The sequence below is a fragment of the Glycine max genome, unplaced genomic scaffold (genome assembly GCF_000004515.6).
Source record: "Glycine max cultivar Williams 82 unplaced genomic scaffold, Glycine_max_v4.0 scaffold_102, whole genome shotgun sequence".
In the NCBI taxonomy this organism is placed as follows: Eukaryota; Viridiplantae; Streptophyta; class Magnoliopsida; order Fabales; family Fabaceae; genus Glycine; species Glycine max.
In genome coordinates, this window is record NW_024464753.1 from 52,104 (window position 1) to 71,485 (window position 19,382).

Below are 19,382 nucleotides of genomic sequence, written 5' to 3' on the forward strand. Positions count from 1 at the left end.
GGTTCAAGATGAAAAAATCGAGGAGCTTGACATGGACTTGATGGAGTAGCCTATGGTTCAAGTTGAAAAAGTGGGGACCTTGATATGGATTTGGTGGAGTAGCCAGCGATTTGTCTAGGAGAAAATTTTGTTTTTCATTTTTTTAATTTTGAATAATAAAATTTTGATAGTTTAAAATTAATTATGGGTTCAAATTCCAAATAATAGAATACTTAGAGGATTGATTTAAATAATAGTTAAAATTTGAAGACTAATTAAGCTAAATTTAATTACCTTAGATGTCAACTACTCAAAGTTTTAAAAAATTGTTAATATTTTCTTAAAATAAAACTTTCATTGATTTAAGCAATTCTATACGGTAAACTAAAATAAAAAAAGTTTCCTATTTTAGTATTTGGCACAAGAATAAATTATATTTCTTTGTTGATTTTTTAAGTTATCGTATCAATATTTTTCTTTTTGAGAATATTATATTGAACGTGAGTATTTTTATGATTGTTTAAGTTTGACACTTGAAAATTATTTAAAAAGTAAAATGGAAATTAAAATAATGTTTCTCCTCTTATTTAAGTTGATAACTTATAAAAAATATAAAATATGATACTGATTTCTTGGAGAAAAAAGTTAATAGTCTTTTTCACACTTCTTTTTACATAACTAATTAATTTTTATATGATAAAAAAATAATATTCAAGTTCAAATACAATTAGAAATAGAAGACTTGAATTTTTTTAATAAAATGTTGGACTTTTATTGTTTAATTAACAAAATTTTAACGAAAGGATTGATTAATCAAAATTAAATAATCGTTAAATTCAATACAAAATTTTGTGTATATAGGAATTTTAAAAAGGGAGATAGATAAAGTAAATTCAAAATTATTTCCTATTCCAAGAATTAACTCGGGGGAATTGGATAATAAAGTCAATAATTAAAAAAAGGAAACGTCATAAAAAAAAGAAAAAAGAAAAGAAAGACACTTGCAGCAGTATAAATAATAGAAGTTTTATGATTTATATGCAGAAACAAGAAGCACTTATACAATTAAGTTGTTTCCTATATATGCGTTGCAGAAGTTGAAGAAGTCAGAGACCTTAATATGGGTGGACTTTGTGGAGTGTCCTAAGGTTCAAGATGAAAAAATGGAAGAACTTGACATGGACTTGATGGAGTAGTCTATGGTTCAAGTTGGAAAAGTGGGGACCTTGATATGGATTTGGTGGAGTGGCCAGCGGTTTCTCTAGTAGACAATTTTGTTTTCATTTCTTTTATTTTGAATAATTAAAATTTGATAGTTTAAAATTAATTATGGGTTCAAACCGCATGTAATAGAATATTTGAATTTTATAAGGCAAGACTTTTTGTTGTTTACTTAATACGTACAGGTTTAACGAAAGGTTTGATTTGAATAATAGTTAAAATTTGAAGACTAATTAAGCCAAATTTAATTATCTTTGATGTAAACTACTTAAAGTTTTAAAAAAATCATTAATATTTTCTTAAAATAAAAATTTAATTGATTTAAGCAATTCTATACGGTAAACTAAAATAAAAAAATGTTTCTTGTTTTAGTATTTAGCACAAGAATAAATTATATTTCTTTGTAGATTGTTTAAGTTATTGTATGGATTTTTCTTTTAGAATATTATATTAAACATGAGTATTCTCATGATTATTTAAATTTGGCACTTGCAATTATTTAAAAAGTAAAATGGAAATTAAAATTATGTTTATCCTCTTATTTAAGTTGATAACTTGTAAAAAACATAAAATATGATACTGACTTTTTTTTTTGAGAAAAAAAAGTTAATATTCTTTTTACTTCTTTTATATAACTAATTAATTTTTATATGATAAATAAAATAATATTCAAGTTAGAATACAATTATAAATACATGACACAATAACTTTTCCAATTGATGATAATTAAATCTAGTCTTTTTTTCCTATATAAGAGAATATTATTTTGTGAACTGAAAAATTGATTAAAATTAAATAATTAGATTGGAAGGAAATAATTTTTTTATAGATTTTTTAATAGAAATAGTCTTTAAAGTACACCCTTTTCCTATAATTGATGTATTCATCAATTAATTGAGTTAGATATTTCAATAAATTGAATATTTATTTTTGTCTTCTATCACTATTCTTAAACTATCACCATAAATGAAATTTAGACAAAAACTTTAATATATGAAGACTTGTGGTCTAACAATAAATAGCTAGGACCATAATTTTATAATTTAAAAAACATGTCACACTTCTTTGTAGATCTTCTAATTTACTTTTTAAGTTAAATATGATTTACAATACATGGAGAAATTTGGACCAAGACTTATAAAAGGAAAAACTATGATCTCAATAATTATGATAGATCAAGTTAAACTTCTTTGTATCTCACTAATTAATTTTTAATAAAAAGAAAATAATATTATGATTAAAAAAACAATTAGAAATAGACAACACAACAATCATTAATGACAATGAAGATTAATTAGTCTTTTTCACATATAAGAAGAATATTATTTTGTGAATTGAAAAATTGATCAAAATTAAATAGCTAGCTTGGAATGAAATAATTTTTTTTATAGATTTTTTTAACCAAAATAGTCTTTAAAGTAAACTCTTTTCCTATAATTGATTTATTCATCAATAATATTTTTTTTCCTTGCTTGACTTAACTCGCAACATTTGTTGTCAATGACAGGAAACTTGATATGAAGGTAATGCAGTGACCTATGGTTCAAGTTGAAGAAGTCAGACCTTAACATCATGGCTGGACTTTGTGGAGTGTCCAAAGGTTCAAGATGAAAAAATGGAAAACCTTGAGATTGACTTGATGGTGTAAGCTATGATTTAGAAGACAATTTTCTTTTACATTATTTTTAGTTTGAATATTGAAAATTTGATAATTTAATATTAAATTTGATGAAATAAAAGACTTGATTTTTTTCTTAAAAAAATGTTGGACTTTTGTACGTAACAAAAGTTTAACGGAAGGATTGATTAAATAATAGTTAAAATTTGAAGTTTAATGACACCAAATTTTCATTTAAGCAGTATTATAGAGTAAATTAAAATAAAATAATTCTTATTTATTTTTGTAAAAAAAAACTGTACCTAAAAGAATTTAGTGTATATAGGAATTTTAAAAAGGGAGATAGATACAGTAAATACAAAAAAATTCGTATTCTAAGAATTAATTCGGGAGAATTGGATAATTAAATCGATAATTTAAAGAGGCCAGCGTAAAAAAAGAATGGAAGAATATTTTAGTATTTGGCACAATAATAAAAAAGGTAAAAAATAATGAAAGTGAAGAAAAAAACAGGCAGGGCAGCAGTATAAATAATAGAAGTTTGATGATTTATATGCAGAACCAACAACTACACTTGTTTTCTATATATTCTTGTGTGATCATGAATTCCTCCATTTATATTCTTGTCTTTGTCCACCTTTTGTTGTTAAGCTTACCATGCAGAGAGAGTGTGTGCATCCCAAGTGAGCGTGAGACACTTTTGAAGTTTAAGAATAATCTCATAGATCCTTCCAATAGGCTTTGGTCTTGGAATCCTAATCATACCAACTGTTGCCACTGGTATGGAGTCCTCTGCCACAACCTTACTTCCCATCTTCTTCAGCTTCACCTCAACACTACAGTTCCTGCTTTCGAGTTTGATGGCTACCCTCACTTCGATGAGGAAGCTTATAGGAGATGGAGCTTTGGTGGAGAGATAAGTCCTTGTTTGGCTGATTTAAAGCATTTGAATTACTTGGACTTGAGCGGCAATGTATTCCTTAGAGAAGGTATGTCAATTCCTTCTTTCCTTGGGACAATGACCTCCTTGACTCACCTTAACCTCTCTGCTACTGGATTCTATGGGAAGATTCCTCCTCAGATTGGGAATCTCTCAAATTTGGTGTATCTTGACCTGAGTTATGTTTTTGCCAACGGAAGAGTACCCTCTCCGATCGGGAATCTCTCTAAGCTTCGATATCTTGACTTGAGCCACAATTATTTCCTTGGAGAAGGTATGTCAATTCCTTCTTTCCTTGGGACAATGACTTCCATGACTCACCTCGACCTCTCTTATACTGGATTCTATGGGAAGATTCCTCCTCAGATTGGGAATCTCTCCAATTTGCTCTATCTTGGCCTTGGAGGTGATTCTAGTCCTGAACCTCTGTTAGCTGAAAATGTAGAATGGGTATCAAGTATGTCGAAGCTTGAATATCTTGATTTGAGTTATGCAAACCTATCCAAAGCATTTCATTGGCTACACACTCTCCAATCTCTTCCTTCTTTGACCCACCTATCTTTGTCACACTGCACACTCCCTCACTATAATGAACCATCCTTGCTCAACTTCTCATCTCTGCAAACTCTCCATCTTTCCGCTACTAGTTATTCCCCTGCCATTTCTTTTGTCCCCAAGTGGATATTCAAATTGAAGAAACTTGTTTCTCTTCAATTACAGGGTAATGAAATTCATGGTCCGATTCCTGGTGGTATTCGAAACCTCACACTTCTTCAAAATCTTGACTTGTCTTTCAATTCATTCTCATCTTCTATACCTGATTGCTTATACGGTTTTCATCGTCTCAAGTCTTTGGACCTAAGTTCCAGCAACTTGCATGGGACTATTTCTGATGCCCTGGGAAATTTGACTTCTCTTGTTGAACTTGATTTGTCATATAATCAACTTGAAGGAACCATTCCAACTTCTTTGGGAAATTTGACTTCTCTTGTTGGACTTTATTTGTCATATAATCAACTTGAAGGAACCATTCCAACTTCTTTGGGAAATTTGACTTCTCTTGTTGAACTTGATTTATCACGTAATCAACTTGAAGGAACAATTCCGACTTTTTTGGGTAATCTCCGCAACTTATGGGAGATAGATTTAAAATATCTCTATCTCTCTATTAATAAATTCAGCGGAAATCCATTTGAAAGTCTTGGATCACTCTCTAAATTGTCAACGCTTCTTATTGATGGCAATAATTTTCAAGGAGTTGTCAACGAAGATGATCTTGCAAATCTTACAAGCTTGAAGGAGTTTGATGCATCAGGGAACAATTTCACTTTAAAAGTGGGTCCTAATTGGATTCCTAATTTTCAACTTACCTATTTGGATGTGACATCATGGCATATAGGTCCCAACTTTCCATCGTGGATTCAGTCACAAAACAAACTTCAATATGTTGGACTGTCTAACACGGGGATTTTAGATTCTATTCCCACTTGGTTCTGGGAACCACACTCTCAGGTTTTGTATTTAAACCTCTCTCATAATCATATCCATGGTGAGCTTGTGACTACATTACAAAATCCAATATCTATCCAAACTGTTGATCTAAGCACAAATCACTTATGTGGTAAATTACCCTATCTTTCAAATGATGTGTATGACTTAGACCTTTCAACCAATTCATTCTCTGAATCCATGCAAGATTTTTTATGTAACAATCTGGACAAGCCAATGCAATTAGAAATTCTCAATCTTGCATCAAATAATCTGTCAGGAGAAATACCTGATTGTTGGATTAATTGGCCATTTCTAGTGGAAGTGAATTTACAAAGCAACCATTTTGTTGGGAACTTCCCCCCATCCATGGGTTCCTTGGCTGAGCTGCAGTCATTAGAAATTCGTAACAACTTGCTCTCGGGAATATTTCCTACCAGTTTGAAGAAGACTCGCCAATTGATATCCTTGGATCTTGGAGAAAATAATCTTTCAGGATGTATTCCAACATGGGTTGGAGAAAAGCTCTCAAATATGAAAATCCTCCGCCTTCGATCAAACAGTTTTACCGGTCACATTCCAAATGAAATATGTCAGATGAGTCTTCTTCAGGTTTTAGACCTTGCAAAAAATAATTTGTCTGGCAATATACCCAGCTGTTTCCGTAACTTGAGTGCCATGACACTAGTGAACCGGAGTCCATATCCCCAAATCTATTCTCATGCACCAAATAATACAGAATACTCTTCGGTATCAGGTATAGTTAGTGTGCTACTATGGCTAAAAGGAAGAGGAGATGAGTATGGAAACATTCTGGGTTTGGTAACAAGTATTGATCTGTCAAGTAACAAATTATTAGGAGAAATTCCTAGAGAAATCACAGATCTAAATGGATTGAACTTTTTGAACTTGTCCCACAACCAATTGATTGGTCCTATTCCAGAAGGTATTGGTAATATGGGATCGTTACAAACCATTGATTTTTCGAGGAATCAAATTTCTGGTGAAATCCCTCCAACCATTTCTAATTTGAGCTTTTTGAGCATGCTAGACGTGTCTTATAATCATTTGAAGGGAAAAATTCCAACAGGAACTCAATTGCAAACCTTTGATGCCTCCAGCTTTATTGGCAACAATCTATGTGGTCCACCACTGCCCATAAACTGCAGCTCCAATGGGAAAACTCATAGTTATGAAGGAAGTCATGGGCATGGAGTGAATTGGTTTTTTGTTAGTGTGACAATTGGATTTGTTGTGGGACTTTGGATAGTGATTGCTCCTTTGCTGATTTGTAGATCATGGCGGCATGTCTATTTTCATTTCCTTGATCATGTGTGGTTCAAACTTCAATCTTTTTCCTCATATAGTATCACTGTTTAGTGTTGCTTACAACCGATGTTGTATCATTGTATTGCCAGGTTGTTCAATTTGCATTGTAGTTATTGCTATCTTCTTTCTTCTTTTTTTTTTTTTATAAATTTGAGAGTCTTATTTAAATTCTGTTTTGGGATGTACATATTTGCATATTGAGCATATTTGTAGTTAAGATCAACTAGTTGTTCAATTCTGTGTATCACATTCTTGTTTCCAAAAATGGGGGACTAGTGGTTCAAGAAAACGTGGTTTAATAGGAAAAAAACTTATATTTAATTTTAGTCACTAACCATTGAAGTGAATAATTAGTTCTTTCGTGTTAATTAAAGTCGTGACTCGTGGCTGCATACAAGACTTGACTCTCCAAGCCGGCCAGGCCAAGAACTTTGATGAGATATCCATAGATAACCAATGATGCTTGAGAACCAACAAAATTGTTGGAGTAATATTCTAAATTACCCTAACTATAAAAAGGGCAAATAATAGGTGTAACTTTTAATATTTATAAGATTAAAAATATATTTTAACCTTATAAAAATATCAACAAATAAACAAAATGTCTTTTGTTTAACAGTTTTAAGAATTATATAATTGATAGTAATCATAATTTTAAAAAATTAATTAACGTATTATACAAAATGTTGAGCTAAAGATCAATTAAGGGTATTTTTGAATGATCATGGCCCAAGCATTCTTAGCCATAATCAAATTCTACTTTTTTTTTATTTCCTTTTTATATAGAGTGCCATATATAACAGGAAACTGAATTTGTCCGTTTTCACACTAGACTAACAGCGCCAAGAATGAGAATGAACATAATTTTCAGCAACTTTGATCTGTAGACTCTAGGTTAGTATTAAAAACATAAAACAAAATATTATTGTAAACATAAAGATGAAAATTATTGAGTCTAACCTTTTTTTTATGAAAAGAGGAGAGTATAAGGGAGGAAAGGAAGAACCAATTGAAAAATCAATTTTTGATTCAGAATGTTCTTGCCTCTGTAGCTCAATGGTACGTAGAGACTTCAGTCTTGCAAACTGAAGGTCTGTAGTTGCACACTATGGGGCATCCAATATTATTAATTTTTTTTCACTTGATCATGAAAAATGAATAAAGTACGAACTGATTAGATATTTTTTTCCAACTTATTTTCAGAGCATAGTAAATAATTTTTTTTTAGAATGTAAGTTGATAAAATTATATATGATAGAAATATGACACTCTTACAACAATTCATATAATTCAGACAACGTTAATTTATTTATCTATTTCTAACCATCATATCATTTATTATACTTTAAATTTATCTTTCCTTTTGTTGTAAATAACATTTATGTTGTATTTTAAATTTTTAATTAAATTAAAAATATCCAGCATAATGTAAAAGATATTTGTTAATTTTTCCCAAAAGGAAAATTTAATATATATATATATATATATATATTCAATAGTAGCTTGACCAAAAAGATCAGTAGAACTAATTAAATTTTGTCGAAAATAAGAAACGTAGCTTCACTGTCCATTATTATTAGCCAAATGCATGTTAACTGGTGAGGACATTTATTAAAAAAGTAAAATGAAAATAATTTTCATTGAAATGTATAAAATTATGTTGTTTATGATTTTTTAAAAAATTTTATTGTTCACTATATTTTTCATTTGAATTTCTTAAAATTTCGTAATTTTCAGCATGAGATAGTTTCTGTATGAGGACCCAGTAGGATCAATATTTTTGTTTTCTTTCAAACATAAAGTATCGCAGGTAGTTTGGAGTAACAGGTTCTCCATTGATAGCGGGCACTGCTTGACTAGTAGTTGTAGCTAGTGACCAAACCTAATTCGTCATTATCATAGCCATCATACAAACCTAGCTCACACTGTTCACTTGCATCGATATGATCTTGTCTAACTATCACACCATAAAACACTAAGTCTATCGATCAATCAATGTAATCTTATTTTAGTTTAATTGGAAGTTTTAAATTTGAATCTTAAATATATAATTATATTAAATATTTATACAAAAAATTATCATCTATAATAATTCTATTTCTATTGAACAAGTAGATTATCTTTAATAAAAAAAAATACTTCTGATTTAAAGATAAAAACTATAACACAACATCAATTTTTACATTGCCAATTAACTAAAAATAATTCTGATTTCTATCAGTGAATGCATGAACTATTTGACATACGGTTCTATCTTCATTAAATTGATCTAATATTGTAACAAAAACAAATTGATCTAATATCGTATCTAGTTACTTTTGTTTTCTATATATTTATTTTTATCTTTTATGAATATGCATTTAAAAAACCAATTCTTTATAAAAGAGACACAAAATTATCTCATTTTTATTGTCATAAATTTGAATTATATATTATTGTATTTTATAATTTATCATTCATATCATTTCATGCTTCTTTTTTATCTTCTCATTTCTTTTTGAATTATAAAAAGCTCTACACAAAAGTGTTAAGTGTAATCAAAATTTTCCAAAGCATTTTCATGTCATGTAGGTTAAATCAAACTTCTGTAAAAAAAAAAAACTAAACTATTGTTCTTTGTTTTCCACTCTTTTGATTCGTATCGAAAAGTCCACCTTCTATAAAATATCCCTTTTCATCACTAAGAAAAGAATAAAATTGTCCTCTTGAAGAATACGCTATAAATACCCTCATTAACTAGCCATAAAGCATCACAACAATCCTCAAAGTATATGCAAAAGCACAACCAAACTTCCAAACTCCCAAGCTAGAGTTTTGGCTTATTATCCCAACGATCTTCTTCTGCTTGAGCCATGGCCCTTAACATTAGCTCGAGATTTTTGACAATAGTTGCCCTTGCATTTCTAGTCATAATGCAAGGAACTCTTGTAAGTTTTTAAAGCCAATCAACTTCTTAATTAAATACTCATTTACGGCTTCCAGCATATTCTATCCATGTTTGATTTAATTTACAATTTTCTGACAGAAAGCTGTAAGAAAAGAATGACTACTTTTTTAATATCGTCAACCAAATACGAATTTGATTTCCATCCCAAGATTGTACATTCAAACTTGATCCTTGTATATTGCATAGAAAAAGGGTGTTAGTCATTGAAAAGTCTGGATTTTTTAAAGGGATGTAACTCCTAATTGATTAAAAATGGGATTGGAATTATATATAGTTTTGTTTTCTCATCAGTAGTAGATTGGAGTTATACCTCAATAAAATATCTTGATATTTAATGAAAATACTTATTATAAAGATTACCAAGATTAAATTCTAATTTTGACTAAAGAACACTGTCAAAATATCTTAAATATTATATTTAAGTTTTATCATTTAAAAATAAAAGTTTAATGTCAATATACTAACCATATAAAATAATTTTATATAATCATTTAATCATAAATTATCATCTGAATTATTTTAAAATAATTAATAAAAAATGTATTATATATAATAAATTGTACTTAAATAATTGTATAAATTTTTTTACATAATCATTTTTCTCTAAAAAAAATAATTAATTACAACCACATTTAAGTTAAGTCCGTGGGTAAATTTTACATCGTACCCTTTACATATTTCTTTCATTCAAGGAAGTTAAACGTAGATCCATATTTCAAATTTCTATAGAGCACGAGAATTTTTTGCACCAACCCAAGACAAACGTGTTTGCATATTATTGGTGGAAATGTTAATTTAAAAAAAAAAATCTTTGACGGAGTTCAAAAGTGTTGCATACACGTACAAATTCTTAACAACAAGAATTTCCCTTTAAAAATATGTTCTTAGCATGTGAAGAGAACAGGGGAAGAAGCTTACACGTGCAGGACTTCGGCTGAAAAACAAATTAAGGGGCATACTGAAAGTGAGAAATGCATCAAGGCTTGTTGGTTGGACAGAAAATCCTTTGGAATCTCATCAATTCTCTTATGGAAAGTGGTTTCACACAAAACCTTTGCTTCCCTCAGTGCTACAAAAGCTGCTTCGACCTTGCTGCTGGTGAAGGGTAATTTATTTTCACAATTTAAATTGTTTGTTATAAAATCCAAGATATAATTTTATATATGCAAAAATATTTATTCATTGAACTTCAATAATATAAATTAGACATTTATCTAGTATAATTTATATTAGACATAATAAATAAGACATTTATCTTGTGAAATGTAAAAATAGTATTTTCAATAATATAATTAGACCTTTATTATGATTTTCCATAATATAAATTAGACATATATAATATAATTTATATATGTTTCAAATTGTGGACCACATCATATAATGCACAAAACGGCACGCCATCGGCCATTACTGTCTTTATTCGAATTATTCTTTATTCTGTCTCTATCTTTACTCAATAGATTTAAAGGGAATTATGAAGGATGAGAGGGACTTTACTACTTTAGGATAGTAGTGAGTTTAGAAATGAATGATTTAATTAATGTGAGATTTGAGTAGTGGGAAGAGTCTAGAAAATGTGACATTTTGAATTTGTTTAATTATTTCTTTAATTCTTATTTAGTTCTCATAAAAAAAAATAGTTTGAGATGAAAAAAAATATACAAAACCAAACCGATCATAATTCATTTGTTCAGAATTGGCCAAGGTTTAGTTTTCAGAGAAAACGCTGGGATTGTACAAGATAATAAAAAAACAGCTGCCAAATTTGTTTCCAACAATGATCCACCTTAGACGTCGTCTCTTTTACAGAGTGATCTTTAAAAATGAAATTTTGTATTCATCTTTGCCTGTTGAATGTTTCTTCTTGCACAGTGGTCTTTAAATAATTTGAAACTTCATAAACAATTGCTGCTACACAGTGGTCTTTAAATAATTTGAATCCGTGTTGAATTTTGAATTCATCTTTGCGTGTTGAATGTTTCCTCTTGGTTGTTACACAGAAAGTAAGGTAAAATGAAAAGAAAGTTTAAAAAGCACAAATCCGCGTGAGCCTCACTAATTAAAGTTAAAGTTAAAGTTGGACAAAATAAAAGAAACAAAAAAAAGAGTAAAAGAAATAAATGGCAACAATCAGGTGGCCAGCGGTTTGTCTAGGAGTCAATTTTGTTTTCATTTCTTTTATTTTGAATAATTAAAATTTGATAGTTTAAAATTAATTATGGGTTCAAACCACATGTAATAAAATGTTTGAATTTTATAAGGCAAGACTTTTTGTTGTTTACTTAACATGTACAGGTTTAACGAAAGGATTGATTTGAATAATAGTTAAAATTTGAAGATTAATTAAGCCAAATTTAATTACCTTTGATATAAAATCATTAATATTTTCTTAAAATAAAAATTTCATTGATTTAAGCAATTCTATACGGTAAACTAAAATAAAAAATGTTTCTTGTTTTAGCATTTGACACAAGAATAAATTATATTTCTTTGTAGATTGTTTAAGTTATCGTATGGATTTTTTTTAGAATATTATATTAAACATGAGTATTCTCATGATTATTTAAATTTGACACTTGCAATTATTTAAAAAGTAAAATGAAAATTAAAATTATGTTTCTCCTCTTATTTAAGTTGATAACTTGTAAAAAACATAAAATATGATACTGATTTTTTTTGAGAAAAAAAGTTAATATTCTTTTTATGTCTTTTATATAAATAATTAATTTTTATATGATAAATAAAATAATATTCAAGTTCGAATACAATTAGAAATACATGACACAATAACTTTTCCAATTGATGATAATTAAATTTAGTCTTTTTTTCCTATATAAGAGAATATTATTTTGTGAACTGAAAAATTGATTAAAATTAAATAATTAGATTGGAACGAAATAATTTTTTTATAGATTTTTTAATAGAAATAGTCTTTAAAGCACACCCTTTTCCTATAATTGATGTATTCCTCAATTAATTGAGTTAGATATTTCAATAAGTTGTATATTTATTTTTCTCTTCTATCAGTATTCTTAAACTATCACCATAAATGAAATTTAGACAAAAACTTTAATATATGAAGACTTGTGGTCTAACAATAAATAGCTAGGACCATAATTTTATAATTTAAAAAACATGCCACACTTCTTTGTAGATCTTCTAATTTACTTTTTAAGTTAAATATGATCTACAATACATGGAGAAATTTGGAACAAGACTTATAAAAGGAAAAACTATGATCTCAATAATTATGATAGACCAAGCTAAACAAGCAATTTAAACTTCTTTGTATCTCACTAATAAATTTTTAATAAAAAAGAAAATAATATTATGATTAAAAAAACAATTAGAAATAGACAACACAACAATCATTAATGACAATGAAGATTAATTAGTCTTTTCACATATAAGAAGAATATTATTTTGTGAATTGAAAAATTGATCAAAATTAAATAGCTAGCTTAGAACAAAATAATTTTTTTTATAGATTTTTTTAACCAAAATTATCTTTAAAGTAAACACTTTTCCTATAATTGATTTATTCATCAATTATATTTTTTTTCCTTGCTTTACTTAACTCGCAACATTTGTTTGATATAAAAGTAATGCAGTGATCTATGGTTCAAGTTGAAGAAGTCAGACCTTAACATCATGGCTGGACTTTGTGGAGTGTCCAAAGGTTCAAGATGAAAAAATGGAAAACCTTGAGATTAACTTGATGGTGTGAGCTATGATTTAGAAGACAATTTCTTTTACATTATTTTTAGTTTGAATATTGAAAATTTGATAATTTAATATTAATCATGGGTTGGGATTTGATGAAATAGAAGACTTGATTTTTTTCTTAAAAAAATATTGGACTTTTGTACGCAACAAAAGTTTAACGAAAGGATTGATTAAATAAAAGTTAAAATTTGAATTTTAATGACACCAAATTTTCATTTAAGCAGATTATAGTGTAAATTAAAATAAAATGATTCTTACTTATTTTTGTAAAAAAAATAAAAAACTGTACCAAAAAGAATGTTTCTTATGTTAGTATTCAGCACAAGAATAAATCATATTTCTTTGTTATTAATTTTGATTTTTTTATGAATTTAGTGTATATAGGAATTTTAAAAAGGGAGATTGATACAGTAAATACAAAAAATTTCGTATTCTAAGAATTAATTCGGGAGAATTGGATAATTAAGTCGATAATTTAGAATTAGGCACAATAACAAAAAAAGGTAAAAAAAACAATGAAAGTGAAGAAAAAAAGGCAGGGCAGCAGTATAAATAATAGAAGTTTGATTATTAATATGCAGAAGCAAGAAGTAGACTTGTTTCAGCTCTAAAAAAAAACACTTGTTTCGATCAGCTCTAAAAAAAAAACACTCGTTTTCTATATTTGCGTTGCATGATCATGAATTCCTCCTCCATTTATATTCTTGTCTTTGTCCAGCTTTGGTTGTTGAGCTTACCATGCAGAGAGAGTGTGTGCATCCCAAGTGAGCGTGAGACACTTTTGAAGTTTAAGAATAATCTCATAGATCCTTCAAATAGGCTTTGGTCTTGGAATCATAATCATACCAACTGTTGCCACTGGTATGGAGTCCTCTGCCACAACATCACTTCCCATCTTCTTCAGCTTCACCTCAACTCTTCAGATTCTGCTTTCTATCATGGCTATGGCTACGGTAGTTTCTATGATATTGAAGCTTATAGGAGATGGAGCTTTGGTGGAGAGATAAGTCCTTGTTTGGCTGATTTAAAGCATTTGAATTACTTGGACTTGAGCGGCAATACATTTCTTGGAGAAGGTATGTCAATTCCTTCTTTCCTTGGGACAATGACTTCCTTGACTCACCTTAACCTCTCTGCTACTGGATTCTATGGGAAGATTCCTCCTCAGATTGGGAATCTCTCAAATTTGGTGTATCTTGACCTGAGTTCAGATGTTGCCAACGGAACAGTACCCTCTCAGATCGGGAATCTCTCTAAGCTTCGATATCTTGACTTGAGCCACAATTATTTTGAAGGTATGGCAATTCCTTCTTTCCTTTGTGCAATGACCTCCTTGACTCACCTCGACCTCTCTCTTACTGGATTCATGGGGAAGATTCCATCTCAGATTGGGAATCTCTCCAATTTGGTCTACCTTGACCTCGGAGGTTATTTTGATCTCGAACCTCTGTTAGCTGAAAATGTAGAATGGGTATCAAGTATGTGGAAGCTTGAATATCTTGATTTGAGTTATGCAAACCTATCCAAAGCATTTCATTGGCTACACACTCTCCAATCTCTTCCTTCTTTGACCCACCTATATTTGTCAGGATGCAAACTCCCTCACTACAATGAACCATCCTTGCTCAACTTCTCATCTCTGCAAACCCTCCATCTTTCCCGTACTAGTTATTCCCCTGCCATTTCTTTTGTCCCAAGTGGATATTCAAATTGAAGAAACTTGTTTCTCTTCAATTACTGGATAATGGCTTCCAAGGTCCGATTCCTGGTGGTATTCGAAACCTCACACTTCTTCAAAATCTTGACTTGTCTTTCAATTCATTCTCATCTTCTATACCTGATTGCTTATACGGTCTTCATCGTCTCAAGTTCCTCAACCTAATGGGCAACAACTTGCATGGGACTATTTCTGATGCCCTGGGAAATTTGACTTCTCTTGTTGAACTTGATTTATCACATAATCAACTTGAAGGAAACATTCCAACTTCTTTGGGTAATCTCTGCAACTTAAGGGTGATAGATTTATCATATCTCAAACTCAACCAACAGGTTAATGAACTTTTAGAAATTCTTGCTCCTTGTATTTCCCATGGACTCACAAGACTTGCAGTTCAGAGTTCACGACTTTCAGGCAATCTGACAGATCATATTGGGGCATTTAAAAATATTGACACGTTACTTTTTTCCAACAACTCAATTGGTGGTGCTCTTCCTAGATCATTTGGAAAACTTTCATCATTAAGATATCTCGATCTCTCTATGAATAAATTCAGTGGAAATCCATTTGAAAGTCTTCGATCACTCTCTAAATTGTTATCTCTTCATATTGACGGCAATCTTTTTCACGGAGTTGTCAAGGAAGATGATCTTGCAAATCTTACAAGCTTGACGGAGATTCATGCATCAGGAAACAATTTCACTTTAACAGTGGGTCCCAATTGGATTCCTAATTTTCAACTTAACTATTTGGAAGTGACATCATGGCAGTTAGGTCCCAGCTTTCCATTGTGGATTCAGTCACAAAACCAACTTGAATATGTTGGACTATCTAACACGGGGATTTTCGATTCTATTCCCACACAGATGTGGGAAGCACTTTCTCAGGTTTTGTATTTAAACCTCTCTCGTAATCATATCCATGGTGAGATTGGGACTACATTAAAGAATCCAATATCTATCCCAACTATTGATCTAAGCTCAAATCACTTGTGTGGTAAATTACCCTATCTTTCAAGTGATGTGTTTCAGTTAGATCTTTCAAGCAATTCATTCTCTGAATCCATGAATGACTTTTTATGTAACGATCAGGACGAGCCAATGCGATTAGAATTTCTGAATCTTGCATCAAATAATTTGTCAGGAGAGATACCTGATTGCTGGATGAATTGGACACTTCTTGCGGATGTAAATTTACAAAGCAACCATTTTGTTGGGAACTTACCCCAATCCATGGTTCCTTGGCAGAGCTGCAGTCTTTACAAATTCGTAACAACACACTCTCTGGAATATTTCCAACCAGTTTGAAGAAGAATAACCAATTGATATCCTTGGACCTTGGGGAAAATAATCTTTCAGGAACTATTCCAACATGGGTTGGAGAAAACCTCTTAAATGTGAAAATCCTCCGCCTTCGATCAAACAGTTTTGCCGGCCACATTCCAAATGAAATATGTCAGATGAGTCATCTTCAGGTTTTAGACCTTGCACAAAACAATCTGTCTGGCAATATACCGAGCTGTTTCAGTAACTTGAGTGCCATGACACTAAAGAACCAAAGTACAGATCCTCGTATCTATTCTCAAGCACAAGGTGGTAGGTATTACTCTTCCAGGCAAAGTATAGTTAGTGTGCTACTATGGCTGAAAGGAAGAGGAGATGAGTACAGAAACATTCTGGGTTTGGTAACAAGCATTGATCTGTCAAGTAACAAGTTATTAGGGGAAATACCAAGAGAAATCACATATCTAAATGGATTGAATTTTTTAAACATGTCCCACAACCAATTGATTGGTCATATTCCACAAGGTATAGGTAATATGAGATCATTACAGTCCATTGATTTTTCGAGGAATCAACTTTTTGGTGAAATCCCTCCAAGCATTGCAAATTTGAGCTTTCTGAGCATGCTAGACTTGTCTTACAATCATTTGAAGGGAAATATTCCAACAGGAACTCAATTGCAAACCTTTAATGCCTCCAGCTTCATCGGCAACAATCTATGTGGTCCACCACTGCCATAAACTGCAGCTCCAATGGGAAAACCCATAGTTATGAAGGAAGTGATGGCATGGAGTAATTGGTTTTTTGTCAGTATGACAATTGGATTTATTGTGGGATTCTGGATAGTGATTGCTCCTTTGCTGATTTGTAGATCATGGCGGTATGCCTATTTTCATTTCCTTGATCATGTGTGGTTCAAACTTCAATCTTTTCGCTTAGGTAGTATCACTGTTTAGTGTTGCTTAGAATACTCCGAAGTTTTATTATTGGCAGGTTGATCAATTTGTAGTCATTGCTATCTTCTTTTTTTTTTTTCAAATTTGAGAGCCTTATTTAAATTCTGTTTTTGGATGTAAAGAGGGAGAGTAGCTGAACGTAAAGAGGGGAAGGATAGGAGGTGTGGGGAAATGGAACTAAGGATAACCAAGTAATTTCAAATGCTTTGGTAGTGTCAATAGCATTTTTGGTAGTGACAATAATAGCCCATATATATATAAAATGATTATATGTGTGATACAACAAAATCCAGGATAGATAAAACAACCCATACCAACTATACAAATTACAAGTTAATTATTATTTTTTACATATTTTGATGCACAGTAAATAGCACCAACACAACAATGTTATATTTACTAATATATTTTTTAATATTAACTATTTTAATACAATTAATACTGTTATTTGAACAACATAGACATTATCTTCATTTTAGAAGGTAAAAAATAATAAAAAAGGTAAAAAATAATGAAAGTGAAGAAAAAAACAGGCAGGGCAGCAGTATAAATAATAGAAGTTTGATGATTTATATGCAAAACCATTTCAGAAAGATGTAAAAAATCAACTTAGTGCAATTTTTGTTGAACATGTTTGTATTTCGAAATTATATTTTAAAACGGAAAATTGAAAATTGACAATCACCTAAGGCGACCTTAATTTTTAAATAAGTAAAAAGTATTGTATGTGTGGTGCACAGGGCAGAGATTAATATAAAGCCATGGCATATTTTGTTGGGAGGGTTGAAAGAAGGCACTACGAGGATACCATGGCTGAACAGAGAGCCTTATGCTTACTGGAAAGGTAATCCAGCTGTTGCTCAAACCAGACAAGATCTCATGAAATGCAATGTTTCTGAAAATCAAGATTGGAATGCTCGTTTATTTGCCCAGGTATCACACTTCTTATTAGCTTTGTTTGATTACACTTATTGAAAGTAGTTTTATTATTTGGATATGAAAAAATTAATTTTGTATGTAATATTTCTCATAAGCAAAAGTTTCATTATATAAAATTGGCTTAAGCACATGGTGTGCAGAAACTAGAAATAACAGGCAAATTCAAGCAACACAATGGCCAGTATCAATATTGTATATAACATTATACACTTTTTTAACTTTTAATCTTTTATTCATACACAACTTAAAAGTACATTCAAAATCAAAGGAAATAACCTGTTATTGAACATTACTGATTTTTTACTTCTGAACAATATATTTTGTCTGTTAATTGACTCACAATAAAGCCACATATATAGCTTCCTTCTTGACAAATGAAAATTTTGTTTCAGGATTGGTTTCGAGAATCACAAGAGGGGTTCAGCAAATCAGACTTGCCAAGTCAATGCACTTATAGGTATAACATTAAAACTGTCCATTCATGCTTCAGTTGTAATTATATGTAAAATATATTTTTGTTATTGGATATATATGTTCAGTTTATCAATAAATAAATGTTTCAATTCAATCATGATCGTGCAGATATAAGGTGTACATTGAAGGTTCTGCTTGGTCAGTCAGTCAAAAATACATTCTGTCATGTGACTCTACCACTCTACGTGTACGACTACATGTTTCATCTCCTGAATTCATATGCTAAACTCTTCAGATACAAACCCTCCATAAGTGCTAATGCTACAGAACTATGTGTGGAGTCAATGGTTTGTGGAGCAGAAGGATCAGTAAAGAAATTTATGATGGAATCATTGGTCAAGGTTCCTGCAAATACCGACCCTTGCACCATGCCTGCCCCTTTTGACCCTCCAACTTTGTATGCAACATTACAGAGAAAGGAAAGCTCAATTCAACAAGTTGAATCATGGGAGAAAAGTTGTTGGGATAATCAAACCATAACATCTTAATGAATATTTGTTTTTCCATGTTCAACTTAACTCATTCATTCTTAGAATATCTTGGGAGGATACAAGTACAACAACAACAACAACGCCTTATCCCATTAGGTGGGGTCGGCTACATGGATCAACTTCTGCCATAATGTTCTATCAAGTACCATACTTCTATCCAAATCATTAAGTTCGAGATCCTTTTTGATAACCTCTCTTATAGTCTTTTTGGTCTTCCTCTGCCTCGAATTGTTTGCCTTCGCTCCATCTGATCTACTCTCCTCACTACAGAGTC

The 19,382-nt window shown here is 30.6% G+C and overlaps 1 protein-coding gene and 1 non-coding gene across 2 annotated transcripts; both read left to right on the forward strand.

Moving 5' to 3' along the window:
* Positions 1-10,380: 10,380 nt before the first annotated feature.
* On the forward strand, positions 10,381-19,130 carry LOC100804617 (uncharacterized). Its single transcript, XR_005890608.1, has 4 exons — positions 10,381-10,627; positions 17,945-18,137; positions 18,536-18,600; positions 18,726-19,130. It is a non-coding gene; the product is annotated as an uncharacterized protein (transcript).
* Positions 14,844-17,880, forward strand: LOC100815494 (receptor-like protein EIX1). Its single transcript, XM_041013716.1, is given in 2 exon segments — positions 14,844-16,198; positions 16,201-17,880. Coding segments are annotated over 2 exon segments (2,073 nt in total). The 5' UTR covers positions 14,844-15,129; the 3' UTR covers positions 17,205-17,880.
* Positions 19,131-19,382: the final 252 nt, after the last annotated feature.